The 18,642-nt window shown below is 38.9% G+C and overlaps 1 protein-coding gene across 3 annotated transcripts in view; it reads left to right on the plus strand.

The window, feature by feature from the left end:
- PLOD2 (procollagen-lysine,2-oxoglutarate 5-dioxygenase 2) overlaps nucleotides 1-18,642 on the plus strand; it is a 49,301-nt gene that overhangs the window by 17,684 nt on the left and 12,975 nt on the right. For all 3 annotated transcript variants that reach the window (XM_039722301.1, XM_039722302.1, XM_039722300.1), the window contains exons 3-10: nucleotides 190-326; nucleotides 6,093-6,256; nucleotides 7,369-7,481; nucleotides 9,451-9,514; nucleotides 10,250-10,347; nucleotides 10,928-11,029; nucleotides 14,640-14,765; nucleotides 16,358-16,479. In XM_039722301.1, coding sequence (XP_039578235.1) covers nucleotides 190-326; nucleotides 6,093-6,256; nucleotides 7,369-7,481; nucleotides 9,451-9,514; nucleotides 10,250-10,347; nucleotides 10,928-11,029; nucleotides 14,640-14,765; nucleotides 16,358-16,479 — 926 coding nt within the window. The remainder of the gene's footprint in view (nucleotides 1-189; nucleotides 327-6,092; nucleotides 6,257-7,368; nucleotides 7,482-9,450; nucleotides 9,515-10,249; nucleotides 10,348-10,927; nucleotides 11,030-14,639; nucleotides 14,766-16,357; nucleotides 16,480-18,642) is intronic.

Here is an 18,642-nt window from a genome sequence, read left to right on the forward strand (position 1 = left end):
TTTGCAGTGATGTCATTGTGCTGAATGTTGCTTCAGACATGGAAAACCGATGGTGCTGGAAGTGCTGGCTTGCTATGCTTTAATGTGTTACTTCTGCTTTAGCATCTGTTTTCAATAAGGGTGTGCTTTGAAAAAGCCTCATGGGTTTGGGTACTAGCAAAAAGTGCTTTTTTTGCCCTTTTATTCCAGGTTCTTGGAAAAGGTGAAGAATGGAAAGGTGGTGACCAGCCCAACTCTATTGGCGGAGGGCAGAAAGTTCGACTGCTGAAAGAGGGCATTGAAAGCTATGCTGACCAAGAGGACTTGGTTGTACTGTTTGTGGAATGGTGAGCAAACCTGGCTCCTTGTCTTTGTTTTAATTTGGGTAGATATGCAAAAGTAGCTGCTGTGACATGCTGAAAGTTGTATGATGCTTTTGTTCTTTACTGTTTTATTTTGAGAGAGTTGGCGTCTTTTTTTCTTCATTCATAAAAATAGTGGATTGCTTTTGGAGCAGTTGTTACTTTTTAACAGATTTACAGATGTAAGAGCGGTTCATAGTTCTGCTGCCTCGAGAGGGTAAAAAAATGTTGCTGGGAGCTGAGAGGCTTTTAGGCAAGCATTTGTCCTCTCCCTGTTCAGCTGCAGTGAGAGCAGGATGTGGCTGCAGGCTGGGAGTGTGGATGGGAGGGGGAGCAAAAGCAGCTCCAGAAATAAAATGTCCAATAGGGACCAGAGGCATAACCTTGTTCCACGAAGTAACAGTGATATGGAGGAAGCTGGAAAATGGCTCCCTGAGGAAAGCATTTAACAGGAGAATGTGTTAGAGAGCTGAAACAAGAGTCTTGGTGTCAGATGTAGCCTGATGCCTGTGCTCTCTGTGTGATGGAAGCACAGAGAGACAGTGCTGCTGCAGGTGCCAGATTGTAGCTCATAGCACAGCTATGCTTGAACATCCTCCCTGCAGGCCAGATAGGCTTCTTCTGTCACAGAGAGCACAGAGCTCAAATGTATCCAAAACACTTTCTCTACTGCTTCCCTCTTCCTTTTCTCTTCCTCTTATTTTCCTCCTGTGCCAGCAGCATGATCAGAGTAGCTCAGAATCCAGCTTGCAGCAGACACCAGGTTCTTCCACACTTGTGTTAACCAGAGCAGGGTCACAGCTCTGAAACAATCACTGCAGGGAAGGCGTGGGACCAGGTCTGGGATCAGGGACAGGAAGCTCCAGTGGCTGACAGGTAGCCTTGGAGAGGGTAGCTGAGTGTGGGCTTGGAGAGATCCATTGATGAGTTCACCCATGCTGCTGTTACCACGTCATGCTGGAGTGTCTGCTCCAGAATACTCTTTCAGCTTTTAATCTGCTTTATTTATTTAAAACTTATTGAAGAAACTTAGGGGCACTTTTTCAAGGCAGGAGCTTGGTAGCATTTGGATCATCACAAGGCAAAGTGGCTAGACACTGGCAATTTATGGAAAGTTAATTTGTTTTGCATAAGTTAACACTTTGGGAAAGTTGGAGTGGCCTATTAAACTGGTAGTAAATTCAAATACGTTGCTTAATTTTCTGTTCCAATTTTACCTCTTGTGATGAATAAAAAATACCTAGAAAGCAAAAAATTGTCACTAATTTATAAATAAACATAATAAGGGATGCTTATTATGCTGAATATTTTTTATGCTTGCTTAGGTTTGTAAAAGTTACCTAGTTTGGAGATACATATCAAGTTTTTGAATTTTTTTTATTGACTTGTTCAATTCTGTATTTGCTAAATGGAAAAATAATCTTTCTAAAAGTAAATATATTGTTTGTTCATAGTGTTGTCCTGCTAATCATACAAGAACTGAAACTTTCAAAGGTTAATTTCAAAAATTTTGTTCTGTGCTAAAGCTCAGATAAAACGAACATTTCCCAAATGTTTTCTACTTACATTGAATTTCTTTGTTTCTGAATTTATTATCCTAATTCATCGCTATTTTCTTCCTATGTGGTAAAATATGCAAATTTATTATCACATTTGTACAGAGGTCTAGCTCAAATTTTTCTCCATCATAATTTGCTCTCTGGAGGGGCAGGCTGTCTGCTGCAGGGGTGAGAGAGTACAGAGGACCATGTGTGTCCAAGTGCAAAAGCCATAATCTTTCTTCCCATGAAAAATCACAGGATTTAAGGCCTCCCAAGTTCCAGAAGTCCGAAATCCCAAGTACATATTTGTTTAAAGCTGGTGGAACTGATTCCAGACAGGAGAGAAAAAAACAGTCTGCTGATTCTAGCATTATATTTTAATTCTAATGAGCTTTTGCATTTCCAGAAATCCTGGTTTGCAATTTAAACGCGGATCAATGTAGCAGTAAGTTTGGAAAAGACAAATGTCATGAACTTCCTTTCTTCTTCAAGTGTTTTTTATTATATTCATTGTGAAGCATTTGGAATATTAATCTTGGGGGTGGGGAAAGGAAATGTCTGGTTTGCTTACTGTAACTAGCAAAGTAATTTTTAGGGAGCTGTTTACTTAACAAACTTAGTTCCTTGGTGTGTTTTTTTTTTTTCCAGCAGTTTTTTCTATGGCTCAGAATTCTGGAAATAGTTTGAGCTTCTTCTGTGGACAGCTTGTGCCTATGTGTAGATAGCAAAATGCCTGCAGATGGAACACTATTTAAATTAGGCTTGTTTTTTCCTCCAGCCAACTTCTGGTTTATTTTGGACCATTTTATATTGAACTGGCTAATGGCCAATGTAGACTGGATAAATTGGTTGGTGCTGTGACTGTTCATCCAGAACTCTCACAGACATCTCTTTGTATCTTGAAGCCTCTCAGTTTGTTGTTTGTTTTGTTGTATTTATTTAAACATTCATCAGAAACTAAGGGATAATTATATTTTCTATGTATCTCAAAATGGCTAAGGTGTGGCCCTGGTGGGGACACAGTCTATGTGACAAAACAGTTTTGTGTCTGTTTTGTGACCTTGCTAGTCGCTAGTAGGCACTGTCTTATATTTTGAGCTCTTACCCTGCAGCTCCAGTAGCAGCAAGTTCTCATTGTTGAAGTTGTGGATGCAGAACTTGCAAGGTCAGTTCTAGAGCACCTGAGTCTCTGCTGCTGTTTCCCTGGGTTGCTGGGAGTGCAGGGTGCACAGCCAGCATGCTTTGCTGCTGCAAAAGAGAGGGAGGGAGGGGTGGATTCCAGTCCCAAGCATCTGCCATCTGGGAGCTTCAGGAAATGGGATTAGGTTGTGGAAACTTTCTGGTTTCTTTTTTTCTTTTTTTTTTCTTCTTGCTTTCTACTTAAATTGAAGGATTTATGAAGAATAAATAAAAGAGTATCTGAGCTGTTTCTGCTTGCCAGGGAAGCCTGTTTTTTCCTGGATATGTATACAGTCTTTTTCCCTGTCAAATTTTGAAGTCCTGTTTAAAGTAAGTCATTGTGTCACCCCTAATAATAGTATAAAGTGTCAAGGATAGTCTTGGGACCTGTTTTGTGATGGCTTTAGTGGTGTAGACCTGATGTGAATCCCCCCTTGCTGCAGGAGGTGGGGGCTGACTAGGCTGAATGTAATCTGACAGAGCAGGTGAACAAGGCAAATGATGCATTTCAGGTGTTAAGAAGTTTTCCTTTCCATGCAGAGAAAAGTGGGAGCCTCACAAATCAGCTGATGAGGGTACTTTTAGCAAGGAGGGTTGAAGGCTGGTGGAGGTCCTGCCCAGGAAGAGGTGTGGTGACAGCAAGTCACCTCTTGACAAGAGGGCCTTGACCATTAATGGCAAATGTAGGTTCCTGCTGGATTAGCATAATATCCATTGCAGTTTAGCAGCTCAGCTCTGGGTTTAGGATTATAAACTGTGCTGTACTAAGTAGCATATCCCTTTCACAAGCAGAGCCTGTGGCTGGCCCAGCATGTTGCTCAACTTTGGCTTTCTTTCGCAGAATGACAGTCCTTGGAAGCAATGTTCCAGGGTGTTTGGTTCCTTCCTGCAGCTGGAAGTGCTAGCAGCAGCAGCACTGCCCTGATCACGGAGGAGAAGCACAGCTTGCCATGAGCTATTAAGCTAAAGCCTCAGACAGATCTCTTTTTGTCTGTCTTCAATGTGTCTCCTGTTTCTTGTGTGTTCTACAGGCTCGGTCTGGCATTGAGTCGGGCTACAGAAATTGAATGGAAAGGGGAGTGAAATGTATTCCTGTAAATTTGGGCAGAAACAGGCTTTTTTTTGTGAAACTGGGGAAGGTCCAAAATATACAATTTCTGTCATGCATTCTTCTGCCAAAGTTGCAGAAAAACATAACAGAGTTTTCAGAAAACCACTTACTTATATACTACATAACACAGTTCCTCTCCAGGGTTTATACTTTGCTTTGTGGTGAAAATCTTTTTTTACATTTGTAAGCCAGCTGTTGTTCAGTTCTCTTAGGCCAATTTCATGAAATCCTTTTTGAAGAAATGACATCTTGAATAATTTCAGAACTGTAATAAAGGAGTACCATAAGACAGTAATGGTTGATCTGTTGACACTTTTGCTGGGTAATCCATTGCAATGCAAAATATTCTGTGTAGTGCAGGTGGGGTGCTGCTGTCCTAATTAGCCCAGCTAAAACGCTTTGCAAGAAAAGTCTTAGTCAAGGTTAGACCTTGGTTTTTGGTAGCTCTACTGTTACTTTGCCTGTTATCAGGGCTAGTGATTTTCAATTTTTAAGGTATGTGAGTAGAGCAAGAATATTCCTGTTTTCAGATGAGGAAACTGCAAGGCTGTGATGCTGCCATTAAATTATTTTGCTGCTTCAGCCAGAGACTAATCTGTGATGTGATTCCAATTTCGCTGTGACATTCTTCATGCTGTGTAAAGTGAACCTTGAAGTGGGAGGCATTGGCACAGGTCACCCAGAGCAGCTGTGGGTGCCCAGTCCCTGGCTAATTCTGAGTTCCAGGCCAGACTGCATGGGGCTTTGAGCAGGCTGGTTTAGTGTGTGGCATCCCTGCCCATGGTGGGGGGATTGGTTTGTTTGCTTGGTGGTGTTCCCAACCCCCTGTGCCCACCAGGCATTGATTTAGATTTGGCTCAGCCATAAGAAACCACCAGGCTTGGGATGCTCCATTCCTGCAGGACCTTGGCCAAACCAGGCAGGTTTCATTCTGGTTTGGCACACTGTTGACCTTTGGCTGTGTCTAACAGCCAAAGATGAGCCCCGCCACCTTTAGGTCTTTATCCTCAATAGGAATTGTGACTCAAAGGCAGGTAAAGTTTTTCATAAATAGGTATTGTGATACTTTGAATCTTTTAAGTCTTCAGCACATTAAAGAGGTTGAATGAGAAATCTGTGCCTTGTCAGGATGCAATACACTTTTTATGGGCAACTAGAGTTCATTGAGATCTAAGTACATTCCTGATAAGACTTAGAGGAGTCAGTGCTGTTGTGTTTAGGAACAAGATTTTCCCAGTTAAAGTCATCTAAGTCATCTTTCAGTCCTACTTTTTTTTTTATGGGCAACTAGACTTCATTGAGATCTTAGTACATTCCTGATAAGACTTTTTAGAAGAGTCAGTGTTGTTGTGTTTAGGAACAAGATAATCTAGATTTTCCCAGTGAAAGTCATCTAAGTCATCTTTCAGTCCTACTTTTCATCTGTTAAAGTTTGATATTTTTAGTTGTTGTTCTTAAGCAAAAAACATGAAATAGCAAAAAGGAATTTCAGATAAACAAAATGTGAAGAAACAAGAATGTCCAACTAAAGAAATAGGAAAAAGGAATTTCAGATAAACAAAATGTGAAGAAACAAGAATGTCCAAAATGTGGAAGGCTAAAAAGCAGAAGGAGAAACTACTTTGGATAAGTAGTTTCTCTACTAGAAATTCAGTCTCTCCTAGAAGGGATTGAATTTTTACATGGTGGTTAAATATTGTTTAATTGAGTCATTTTTCAGAATGAAAGGGCACTGATTGAAGTTCCTCTCCTAGAAGAGTATTGAATTTTTACATGGTGGTTAAATATTGTTTAATTGAGTCATTTTTCAGAATGAAAGGGCTGTTTGATTTTTAAATATGAATAGTCCAATGACTTGTTTTGAACACAGAAATATTACAATGAAATTAACCTCATGGGTGTATTTTCTTTCCTTTTAAGCTATGATGTTATCTTTGCTGGGGGCCCTGAAGAGCTGCTAAAGAAATTTCAGGAAACTAATCACAAAGTGGTGTTTGCAGCAGATGGACTAATTTGGCCAGATAAAAGGCTGGCTGACAAGTATCCTGTTGTCCGGAGTGGGAAACGATTCCTGAACGCAGGAGGCAAGTGGGATCCTCAAACACTTGAACTTGAGCATGACCCGTCTCTGTTATCTGTTCTATGTCCTTGTTGCATGTGGAGCTGTTCCTCAATTACCCAAGTACAAAACTGATGACTGGATATGCTGTCATCTTCCTCCCCTCCCCACTTGAATTGTTCCTCTTCTGTGCTCAGGCATAGTTTTCATTCAAATTTGCACAGTGTGTGTTTGGCAATAACTTGTAAAAAGCAGATAAATATAGTCAGGGTCTAGCAAGCAGCTGTGTGTGGCAGTGTAATGCTGTGCAAGGATGACCCCATTGCTGCAGAAACAATGCAGTGCACAAGCCCAGCAGAGCAGCATGTGCTATTTATAGCCTGGTCACAGAATTCCCAAACTTGGCTGCCTGGTTCCTGGAGATCTCTGCACACAGGGTGGATGTGCTGGCAGCTCAGCCTGGCCTGGCAGCATGGCTTACACAGCTCCTTCTACAAGGAGTGGGAGCTACTCCTGTAATCTCAATGACGGATGAATTCTGAAATTCTCCTTTAAATGCCAGCTTTGCTAATAATTTTGCACTTGATTAATGCATGCACTGATACAAACACTGTGCTGTGTAGAAGCTATTGAGTGTGTCATTTCTGGGGCACCCTTCTTCAGTGTGCAGATCTGGGAGTGTCCCTGTTTCTTTCCCTCACCTATTTGTCCTGTCTTTTTTTTTATTTTGGTGTATATTGGTTTTGAGTTGAATTCTCATTGTATTTCTGGCAGTATTAGATTCAGGAGTCTCTGCCAGTAAGAAGTGATTGATGAAAAGGAAACTTTTTCCACAGATAGGCTTCTTGGGAAAGTGATAGTCTGATATCATGCTTTGGCGCTCTCAGAACCATTCTGGACAGATCTGATTTATTTTTTTCCTTAAAATACCATTACTATAAAAATAGCCAATAATTATTAACTTTTTGAAACAGACCTGTTACATACCTCAGGAAGAAGATTGGATTTTTGAGCCAAGTTTCATAGATTTCATACTTTTTCTTTACTGGCAGCACTCAGAATGAAGTCCCTGGTTGTTGGACAGCATTGACAGGGTAGTGTTTTTTATAGAAATAACCTATGTGTGTGATGTTGCAGGATTTATTGGTTATGCTCCATCCATAAATCGTATTGTGCAGCAATGGAACCTGCAGGATAATGATGATGACCAACTGTTTTACACCAAAATCTATGTTGACCCATTGGCAAGGGTAGGTAGTAACTCGCTTTCTCTTTTCTTTCTGCTTGAAATAACATGCAGCTCCTCATAAAACACCAAGAGATGAAAAGACAAGGAATGCTGTCTATACTGGAGTCCCATGTTGACAGTTGTTTGTTCTCCTGAGGTTCTTACTGCTGGAATGATGAACAGGTTCCCAAAGGGTCATGACTTGATATATTATTTCAGGCTGTCTTCAGCCCTAGGCAGGTTGTGCTTCATTGTTAAAATAACAGCTCTGAGGTGTATGATCAGACACATTTATCTCAATGAGGGTCCCATGTACTTGGCAGTTTGACGGCCAGAGAATGTGGCATTTTGCCAGGGTGTCACTGAACTACTTGCTGATCCAGTGTTTTATACTTTGGCTTGCTGCCATTTCAGATCCTGCCTTTCTGTGCAAATAAGTTCAATAAAGCTGCATTGTAAATTTGGGGTGAACGTTTTATACTTTGGCTTGCTGCCATTTCTGTGCAAATAAGTTCAATAAAGCTGCATTGTAAATTTGGGGTGAAGACCCCTCTGTGTCCTCACTTAACAAAGTTCTCTGCTGAATTGCAGCATTAAAGCATGAAAGGTGTTAGAGGTGTGTCCCTGCTGCTGGAAAAAGAGGGATAAGGGAAGCTGACAATATACTGATGCAAAAAGACTTTAGAAGCTGATACAGAAGAATTTTGAGAAGGATTTTGGTAATTTGGTATGCTTAAGACAGATGCAAAGTTTTTGAAATATATACATGTTGTTTCTGGCATAACTTAATGGAAAATCAGTTCTGTTTGGCTAGAGATTCAGAAATAGGATAGAACATGTCTGTTGGAAGGGACTTATAGTGATCATCTAGTCTGACTGTCTAACCAGTATGGGCCTGATCAAAAGCTGAAGTGTGTTACTAAGGTCATTGCCCAAATGCTTTTTAAGCACTTGACAGGCTGGAAGTTTGACAACCTCTGTAGGAACTGATCCAGGGTTTGACCACCCTGTTCATAAAGAAATGCTTCCTAATGTCCAGTCAGAACCTTCCCTGGTGCACCTTTTAACCATTCCCACAGCTCAGCTCCTCCCTCTCCCCCTCCCCTCCTCAGGAAGCTGTAGGAAGCACGGAGGGGCCCCTCAGCCTGCTCCTCTAAACTAGACAAACCTCAGCTGCTCCTCACGGGAAATTCCCTCCGGCCTTTAATGACTGAGTTGCTGATGTGCAAGTTCAGTCAGATGCCAGGTATGCAATTGAAGAGACAGGGTGTAGAGATATTAAAGCTGATTCTGCATCCAAGTCAGAAGTAACATAATTGGTTGTCTAAATGGATTGTCTTCTAGACCAAAATTGTGTATCTGTGCAGAGCACTGCTGCGCTGTGGTTCAAAACACTTCCATGGTGCTTACTGTACATTACCACTGATTCTCTGTGTAGTAATAATGTGCCCAATGCTGTAGAATGTGTAAGAAAATCTTGGAAGACCAAAACAAAGGACGTCATCTGTTTTTAAGGGTGTTTTGAATGTTACATACTTGGATCAGCATTTTAAAGATGGTAAAACATGGTATTTAAAATAAGCTAGGATTAGTAGTACAACATTAGGAACATGCTTTAAAACCACCAGTGTTTTCTATTCTGACATGATACTTAAATTTGACTTTTATATTTTTGTGACTCTGAAACACAGTATGTTTTGTTTCTTGGCAAAGACTTGTTAATTTTTTTTAAATACACAAATTTTCTTTGGCTTATACTGCTAAATTACAGTTCCTGTGGAGAGTTATGACCTTTATCCTTCAAGTTTAAAGTTTCTGCATATGCAAAACTGATTGCTGTAGAACTGCACAACTTGGGAATACAGACAAATATAGCAATTTGAAGAACACATTTTCCCTGATTCCTTGCTGCCACTGTGGTATAATTGCAGTGTTGCTGTAAAAACATTGGCTTTTAGAACGCCTCAACAGCTTTGGTTCTTTGATTTCAGGAGCGCATTAACATTACTTTGGACCACAAATGTACAATTTTCCAGACCCTAAATGGAGCTGTTGGTAAGTGTATGATTGGCACATTGTTTCATTAACTGTTATTAGCACTTCTTTTTTTGCTTAACCATGAGTGTAGTTCTTTAAACATGTGATTATTTTAAGGAAGTGATTGGATGGGTAAAACTGATCACCAGATTAGTTACTGGGCTTTTGGGTTGATTATTAGTTGAATTATCTCATTGTAAAATATTTAATTTAAAATGGAGAAAATAGTTCTAAATAAATGAAGTTGGCAGTAAATATAAAGTTAAGGTTAATTTTTCTATCTGCCTTTCTAAAACTTAATTACAGGAGTAAGATTAGTAATTAAAATTGCATTTTAGATGTTCTCAAGCAAACGACTATACATATGAAGTTGAATATCAAATAATGTAAAACTTTCTTTATTTAACTGTCATGAATTTAAATGGAAAAGTGCATCTGTGCAAACTTCCTTTCTTACATCTGACCTTTAATTTTAGAATAACTTTTTTCTAGTCAGATCATATCTGAAATAACTGATTTCTCTATAAATAGCAATACTGAAGCTGCTGATGAGAAACTATGAAGTTTGATGTTACCTTTTTTATCATAAGGAGCTTAGAATTCTAGATCTAATTAGAAAAAGTGAACAAAAGCTTCTAAATAAATAATACTGACAGTGACAGCAACAGCAAGGTGTTTTATATCATCAAGGACTTAAAAATCTGAAATTTTAGCTTTTTTATGAACTTACTCTACTGCTTTGTTGATTTGCAGATGAAGTCCTCTTGAAATTTGAAGAAGGAAAAGTAAGAGCAAGGAATTCAGTGTATGACACCCTACCAGTCACCATTCATGGAAATGGTCCAACTAAAGTGAGTGACAGTTTGGTTTTAATTTCATGTAAAACCAAGAGGAACCTTTTGCTATGCATCACTTTGTCAGTGTGGTTAAATTCTTCTGTTTTAAGTGCAGGATGGAATCAAAAGGATAATAATATATTAGGCAAAAAGTTTTCTCTAGTTTGTAAATAAACTAGCATTAAAAAATTCCCAGAATTCACTCCCAACTGTTTAAAGTATTTTATTCATGAGATACTTCTGCTTTGTACTTTGTACTAATCTGCAGATTAGTAAATTGCATTGGTTAGATACACCTCTCAAAATGTGTACCAAATAATTTTTACATTCCGATGTGTAATACTTTTATTTTTCACCTCAAATGCATGTCATTTTTATGAAATACTATTTTTGTAGACTTCATGGTACATATGTAATCTGTTTTGTCAGCAAAAAGAATAAGATCAAGTTTTTACCTGCTATTTTTTAATGTTTGTTTCCTGTCAGTTGCCTTTAGTTACAAGTGATTAAATGAGTTAACCTGGATTGTTTGAAAGGTATAGATTATCCTTGGCACTCATCTTTCATTAATTTAAATTGTTCATTTCTGTATCAGATCCACCTGAATTATTTGGGAAACTATATTCCCAATGCTTGGACACGGGAAACTGGCTGCAGTGTTTGTGATTTGGACTTACTAGACCTGTCAGCAGTAAAGGTAAGAATACTCTGCACTGGAACAAGGCCCTTTTGGGTGCAGCTGATGGGTGTTCAGTGATTCCTGAGGTCAAGTGGCTTCTTCCTGCAATATGTTTTACTACTTTCAGGAACATTTTTATGCATGTATTTTAATATAGCTTTGCACAGTGTTGCTGAAGATGATGCCAACCCCAAAAGCCCTCTAGATCTTCACCTCTGTTCACTGAGGGTGAATGAACAATTTCTGAATTGTGCAAGGTTCTAGAGAGTAATTAGAATTTTGGAAGAGGTAGAAAAATTCTAGATATTTCAGATTTTTTGACGTACAAAACAGTCAATATGGATCATTTGAACAACTTCCGTTGCAAATGGAGTTTAATAGCTAACTAGCATGGTTACAATTACTGTTTTCTGAGATGAAATAGTGCAAAACTGCTTTGCCTTGTTGAGGGCAATACAAATATTTGTATGATGTAAGCAAATGTGTTTCTGTAGAAGATGATTGGATTTCAGTACAGTTTTCAGCATTCTTGTAGGACACATACACATGGCACGTGTGTATATCCAGTACTTGGCAGCTTTGGCTCTTCCACTCCAAGCATGATGTCTTTCATGTCTCTGTAAATATTTCAGCTTGTAGACAGTAAATTTGAGGCAGAGTAAATACTGACCTCTACCATGTGGAATTGTAAGACTTGGACGAAAAAGTAAATTCTGATTATGTCTAACAGGATCTTTCCAGCAGATGTTTCATTTCTGTTCTGTATTGAAGATTTGAATGAGAACAGGTCTTTGGAAGGAGAGCATGAAAGAAATAGTGGCTTGTTATCTTTGCAATGAAAGGAAAAAGTGAAAACATTTCTGGGCAATAAATAGCTAATGAACTGGAATATAAACTAAAAAAGTTGTTGTTGGAATTTTAATAACTTTCATATTCTTTTTCTGTTTTTAAATTTTATTTTCTCTTTTAAGATAAACAGTTGAATGGTGTTATAATTAGATAGTGTTTGCACTCCCATCATAAAGTTTACCTGAGGAAAAGATGTTGTCAAAGATTTTTTTCCAATGGTGTTGGTAATCAAGATGTGGTTTTGGAGCAGTTAAATCTGAAAGCCAGTAAGGGGGACGCAATGATTTACTGGATAGCTTCCTATAGTTTATGTACATCTACTTGGAATGTGTCTTTACTGTAGTGCATTCTTTGGACTTCATGCCTCAGTCACACTGCCAGAAGAAATAACAAGGCTTTTCCTTGGCCTCGGTGGAAGTGTTTACTTCAGGCATTTCTAAGTACATCAGGATTTAGTTTTCTGAACGTGCTCTCTGTTCAGGCCAGTCTGGTTGCTACTTAACAAGAAATCTTCAGTGAAAAGAGCAGTTCCTTTTCTGTGCCTCTAATAATTTTCTCCATATTGTTTTATTTAACTGCCTGCATTTATACATTCATATCTTCTGAGGATTTTGCTTGCTTGTTGGGATGGCCTACAAAGGAGCTCAGAAGTACACATGGTCTTTTGTTCAGTCTTTGTCCTTTTGACAGAAACAGCATCTTCTGCAATCATGGCTGAGGTGTGGGAAACTGCTCTGTTCTGGTAATGTCAGCAGCCTGTGCCAGCCCCAAATTAACCATCTGTTCAGATAGAAGCAGCATAATGGAAAATAAGTTGAAGAGGGCACCTGGACTCAATAAGTGCAAATTGTTGCTACTTTCTTAAGGTTTTGTTTTTTTTTCCCTGAAACCTAAATTAAGTTTGTTGCCCAACTTAGCCTCCCTAGAAATGCTTTTAAATTCTAAAGCTTCTTACTGGTGTGGAGACTTTCCAATGTGGCTGAAAAGGATGATCTCACTCTTCTCATTTCACTGGCAAGTCTTGTGGCAAGAGATCCTGGACTTTGCTCTGTGCAATTGTACTGAGACATTGTCCTGTGTTTCTTCCAAAAATTGTCTTATACTCAACTACTGTTTATTAAAAAGTAAACTTTAAAAGTCAAATACATGACCTCACTGAAAATGAGAAAATCTATCAGAGAAAATGCAGCATCTGGGTGCAGACTGGGTATTCCCAAAGAGGTTTTGCTGAGAGGCAACTTCTGATTTCACATGCTCAAAATGCTCATTGTGACCTAGATTCAGATTAGGCAGTGACAACTCTTTGTGGTAAACCAAGGTCTGAATTGATGAACTCTGTGCTTTGAGGAGATGAAGTTTACAGGAATTTTTCCCCCTAATTTTTTTAAACACCATTATGCTTTGGTTACACTGAGATTTCAGCGTGGAGCCAAGCAGTTCACATTTCAGTGTAATGAAGCAGTGTCAGTAATTCCTCATTGTCCCCATAGCCTTTGCACATCCAGCCAGAACCTCTTTCTCTTTCCCCTGGAGAACAAGGGGGGAATGACTCTGAGTTAGAAAAATGTGCAAAGTACAGTGGCTGCAGCAGCTGTAGCACTGCTAGCTCAGTGTGCCCAGCTCAGCCTGGGCACCTCTCCTTGTCCCTGGCCATCAGTGCACTGCTGATTGTTCTGGAGTTACTGGGGTGTCTGTGAGGCTGTGCTTTCCCAGCAGCCCTTACGAGGTTTGCAGATGCAGCTGTGAGCAGGAGGGGTCAGGGTAAACACTGGGTGTTTCTGGGCTCCCAGAAACACTGTCGTGTAGACAGTGACACTGTGAAACCTCAGCATGTGTTGATGCTTTATCCAGACACTTCTCAAGTGGGTGTTGGCCTGCTTAAAGAGCTCGCTGGCAGCCTTTTATGCTCATATAAGGTTTCTCTCTGAGCCTTGTAATGGATTCGATTTTTATAGTAATTGTCTGGTTTAGAGATGGAAATAATTTGTAGTCAGTATTTCTTTGTGTAGGAGTTGAGGCCTTTGAAGGTTAACTTTTTTGTCTTGCACACTGCAGTAATACACTTCAGGACTAGAAAATAAGTGCTGTCTGCGTTTCTTTTAGTGGTCATGATCTCATGATCTCTGTCAAGCGTATTCAAAGCAGCCAAATACCATCAAAAGATGTGAATTCACTTTAACATAAGGTCCATGAAAGTTCAGTATTCTTGGATGTAAGGACAGCAGCTCCATTAGTTTATTGAAGATCTTTCTAAAATCAGTGAGTAGGGAAGGAATGCAGAGCTCAGTTCAAATGAATGGGGAGAAATAGTGCATATACATTTATAGAAGGGTATTGTAGTCTTTGGCTTAAAGTACAGCTGAGTAAAATATTTAGTGGTATTTATTCTTTAACTATTTTTAAAAAACTGCTCTCCTCTATATTTTCTTGTAAATGTAGTCTGCATTTGTACCTTGTTAAAAAAAAAGAATTTTACATTCTTTTCTAGGTATATTTCCTTAAATGATTCTTTTGCTGTTTTAGTGGGTTTTTTAAAGTAAGAATTTTAAAACCATATTGCATTATTTTCTGCTTCCACTGTGTGTTTCATACCAATATTAAATCCGTTATCTTTGCTTATTTTTTTAAGCCAGTGAAAATAAACTTCTGAGCACACTGGTTTTGATTGTTTGAAAGCTGTGTGGACTGTTTACTATATGACATTAGTTGCCCTTTATTATAATTAATCTTAGAAAAGAGGCAAGTCTTATTGGTTGTATCAACATATCATTTTTTTTAGGAATATCCAAGAGTAAAAATTGGTGTTTTCATTGAACAACCCACTCCTTTCCTAACTAAATTTTTAGACAGACTGTTGACTCTGGACTACCCACGGGAGGCACTCAGTATCTTCATTCATAATAATGTAAGTATGACTTTATCATTGTACAAAGCTTCAATTTTGGAAATTGTGCGATGAATCAGAGCGTGGAGTATATGGATTTGGTATAAGAACACAGTTAAAATGCATAGGAAGAGATAATCCTTCAGAGTTCAGTATGCAAAGCTGGAGAAATTAAATGAAATTGTCTCAGGACTTACTGAAGTGTATTTAAAGAAACTGCTTAGATTATTTTACTAATGAAAAAAAATGTATTTTGAAGTGTGTGCTTCTGGAGGAAGTACTGACAGCCCTAAACAATAGAGTAAAATGACAGAACAGTTCCAGCTGGAAGGGCCTGCAATGACCATCTGGGCCAGCTGCTGACCACCTCAGGACTGAGCAGCAGTGACACCAAATTATGAACAGCTGTCACCTGACAGTGGACATGGGACCCTTCTTCATCTTGCTGATATCCCAGTTTGTTTCTGTTGGCACTCCTGCTGGGTCCTGTGGTAAGACTGGTGTGTTCAGATGTATTTTGGCTGGCACTGCAGATTAGTTGCTTTTGAATACTCCCTGCTCATTACCTAATGATCTGGCATTGCTGGTACTTCCCCAGTGACTTCAGCCAGTATTGCTGTTTTGGGCAGCCTGGTCCAATGGAAGCTGTCCCTGCCCAAGGCAGGGGGTTGGAAGGAGATGATATTTAAAGTCCCTTTCAACCCAAATAATTCTGTGATTCTGTGATTTTAATCAGTGAGGTGTCAAATGTGTGCAATTTTTTTGGAAAAAAAAATGAGGCTGGAAGAGAAATGGGAGTAAAATGTAGTTGTACCACTTTTCAGTGTGCATGCATTGCTATTGATATGAAAGCAACAGCAAAAGGGGATCAGTAATAGAAGTAGAGTTTATCTCTAAAGTGTTCATAGTGGTTTTGTAAAGGGATTTTGGGGGTATAAATGTGATTGGCACATGGGAATTGTAGGCTGTGTAGGTTTTGTAGCTTCAACCAAAAGTTTTATGGTGTTTGAAATGGAATATAAGGTCTGAAGAGCTTTTTATTTTAGAGGGGGGAAACCCCTACCCTATGTCAATTATTCTAATGTCAGCCACAATAGGCAAAAGCTACAGTGAGGGCACTGGTTTGGAAGTATTGCATGCAGCTGAGAGCTCTTAAATATAAATAAATAGAGAGGTAAGGAGGAGGGTAAATAGAAATTAAAAGAACAATCAGTGGGACTGCCTTTTAAAGAAAAAATTGTTGTGCCTGTACAGGTACAGCTCCCTCTCTAAAGTGATTCTGGAGAGGCATAAAAAACTCCTGCATGCCACTGAGGTTGTAGGAGGAGGTTTTAAAGACTGTAACATAAATATCCTGAGAAATACTGTGAATTAGTTTGTGAATCTTGCATTATTGTGCAGCTTTGAGTAATATTGATGACATGTTGGATTATTTTTCTAAATTTTTGGACAGAGGAGGTTCATTTTAATGACAGAGATACTGGAATATCTTCAAACACTGTTTGGCATCTGTTTCTTTAGGACAGAATACAGTGTGTTCTTGGACACTGTGTTTATGATTCATACTTATTGATGCCTTACATTTGCAATAAAAAATGTTTACATGATTACAGGAGGTTTACCATGAAAAGCACATCAAGAAATTCTGGGAAAAAGCCAAGAATATTATCAGAAATATTAAAATTGTTGGACCTGAAGAAAACTTGAGTCAAGCAGAAGCCCGGAACATGGGAATGTAGGTTCTAATTTATAAATCTCTTACATTGATGCAAACACTCACATTGTTTCATCTTGTACAGGTATTATTTTGTGCCTTTAATGTTTACATCTTCACCTGTGAAAATGGGAGCTTTTGTGGTAGAAAAGATGTAGATATAAGACATGAATTGTCAAGTGTTTTATGGTTTCTGTGTAATATAAAAAGCTGTTGATCATTGTGAAAAAATCTCTCTGGTTTGGGCTACTTCAATAGTTGGTCATCTTGTCTTGTGATGATGGCCTAGACAATGCATAGTAATTTTGTTTTCCAGCTACCTTACTGCAGAATTTTTTTAATTTTTGCATTGGATATGCTTTTAACAATTGCTCTTTTGTTGTCCTAGTGCTTACTCTTTTTTCTTTTTTCTAAAGTGACATTATATTAAAGTAATCATATGGGTAAAGCCATATGGTTAAACGTATGGTTGACCGGGATGTGCAGGTGACTGAATTCTCTTTCCTCCTGGGGTTCAAAGAGACAGGAATATCCTTCAGAAGTGCTCAAGCAGAAATTTCTCACAAAGACAACTGACTTTATATTATGTTTGGTCTTGCTTTTTTCTTTTGTTCTTACTAGCACATCCAAAACTTTAGCTTTTAAACCTGGCATTTTCTGTGTCCAAAGTTGAACCTTGGAATTTGTATGTCCTATTTCAGCCCTGCCTGTCACAGGGTCTCTTCAGTGCTGCAGGATCCCACCAGGATCAGGACCACCTTGCTGTGGCCCTGCAGCAGGATTCATTCAGTGATGATACTTTCACTCACTCTTCTGACAGATCTTCCCTGAGTGTCAGAGCACAGAAGTCAATTTCAAAAGGCCATTTCTGTTCAGAGGTTGAGCATAGGCTGTTCATAGCCTCAGCTGAAAGAATGAGGGTCTTGAGTCCCTGTGGTGTTGTTGGAAATTTATTTGAATGGGGCTTTGTTGTGCTGAAGCCACTGGAAGACTGATCTCTGGCTGAGGTCCACACCTCTCCCCTTGCCTTTCTAGGAAATGCTGCAGATGTCCAGTGGTAGTCTAAGCACCCACTCACATGTTTATAAATCATGCTTTCTCTGTTTCTAACACTCTCTAAAGCAGATGTACACTGATGACAAACTTTTTTTGGTGTATGTTATGTGTAACTGAGGTGGAGTTTTTGGAATTGCCTTTTCCTTTTTGTTGTTATTGACAACGTAAGGCAGAATCTTCAGTGTCATCAATATCTATAGTAATACTAAATCTCAGCCAAAGACCTGGAAACCTGTCATCTTTTGGAAGAACCTACTGACTTATAATGACACTTGAAACACTCGAGTGGCATTTCCATGTCTTTCTCTTTTTTAGCCTTTGTCTCTAAGGTATGAGTTCTTACAGTTAGTTCTTTATTTCTTTAAGGAAAAATCATCTTTGTTTTTGTCTTGGTTGCAGATGAGATTTCAGCCAGCTGTTACAGAATTTGTTATGACAGAAAACATGAAAAGCAATTAAATATGTTCAAGTAATAACGGAAAGTTGGGAAATATTCACTTCTGAGGTTTTATTTATAAAAAGTATGTTTTCCATAATATTTTTTCTCCTGGTACTTACAGCCTTCAGGATTTCTCTTTCAGGGTAGTTGGTTCTTTTTTGTTCCTCCCTCAAAAATATTAGTAACAGGACAGGGTAGGAATTTTCCAAAACTTTTTATACAAAAATGTCATTTATCTCAGCTGTTAAGTGGGAATGTGCACATCGTGGCTGTCTGGAAAGATGCAAAATGTAACCCTAAATGGAGGCAGGAGATATCACTCAGGCTATTGCTTGCAGACTTGTATCTGGAACACCTTTTCTTTCAGAGGTCTGTCAAATGATTTAAGTGTTCTCCCTCTGTGCTTGCAGTCCATATTTGGAATTGTCTTTCCAAACTGAAAGGTCTGAAAATGATAACTTGATTAATTGCAAGTTCAAACTATGTCTAAAAAAAAGAGAGATGGCTCAATGGCCGAGAAGTTGGGTAGACAATATGTCTCTGTCACAACCAATAGACCCTTGGACTGTCTCAGTGGAAAGTGTGATGAAGGGAAGAGCTGTGACATTCTCCCATTTTCAGATGAGGTCACTGTTCCAGATGGACTTGTGGTTTGTAAACTCAGTCAGACATCACTCTGATTGCAAAAT

Source organism: Passer montanus, unplaced genomic scaffold (assembly GCF_014805655.1).
Source record: "Passer montanus isolate IOZ18808 unplaced genomic scaffold, ASM1480565v1 scaffold48, whole genome shotgun sequence".
NCBI lineage: Eukaryota > Metazoa > Chordata > Aves > Passeriformes > Passeridae > Passer > Passer montanus.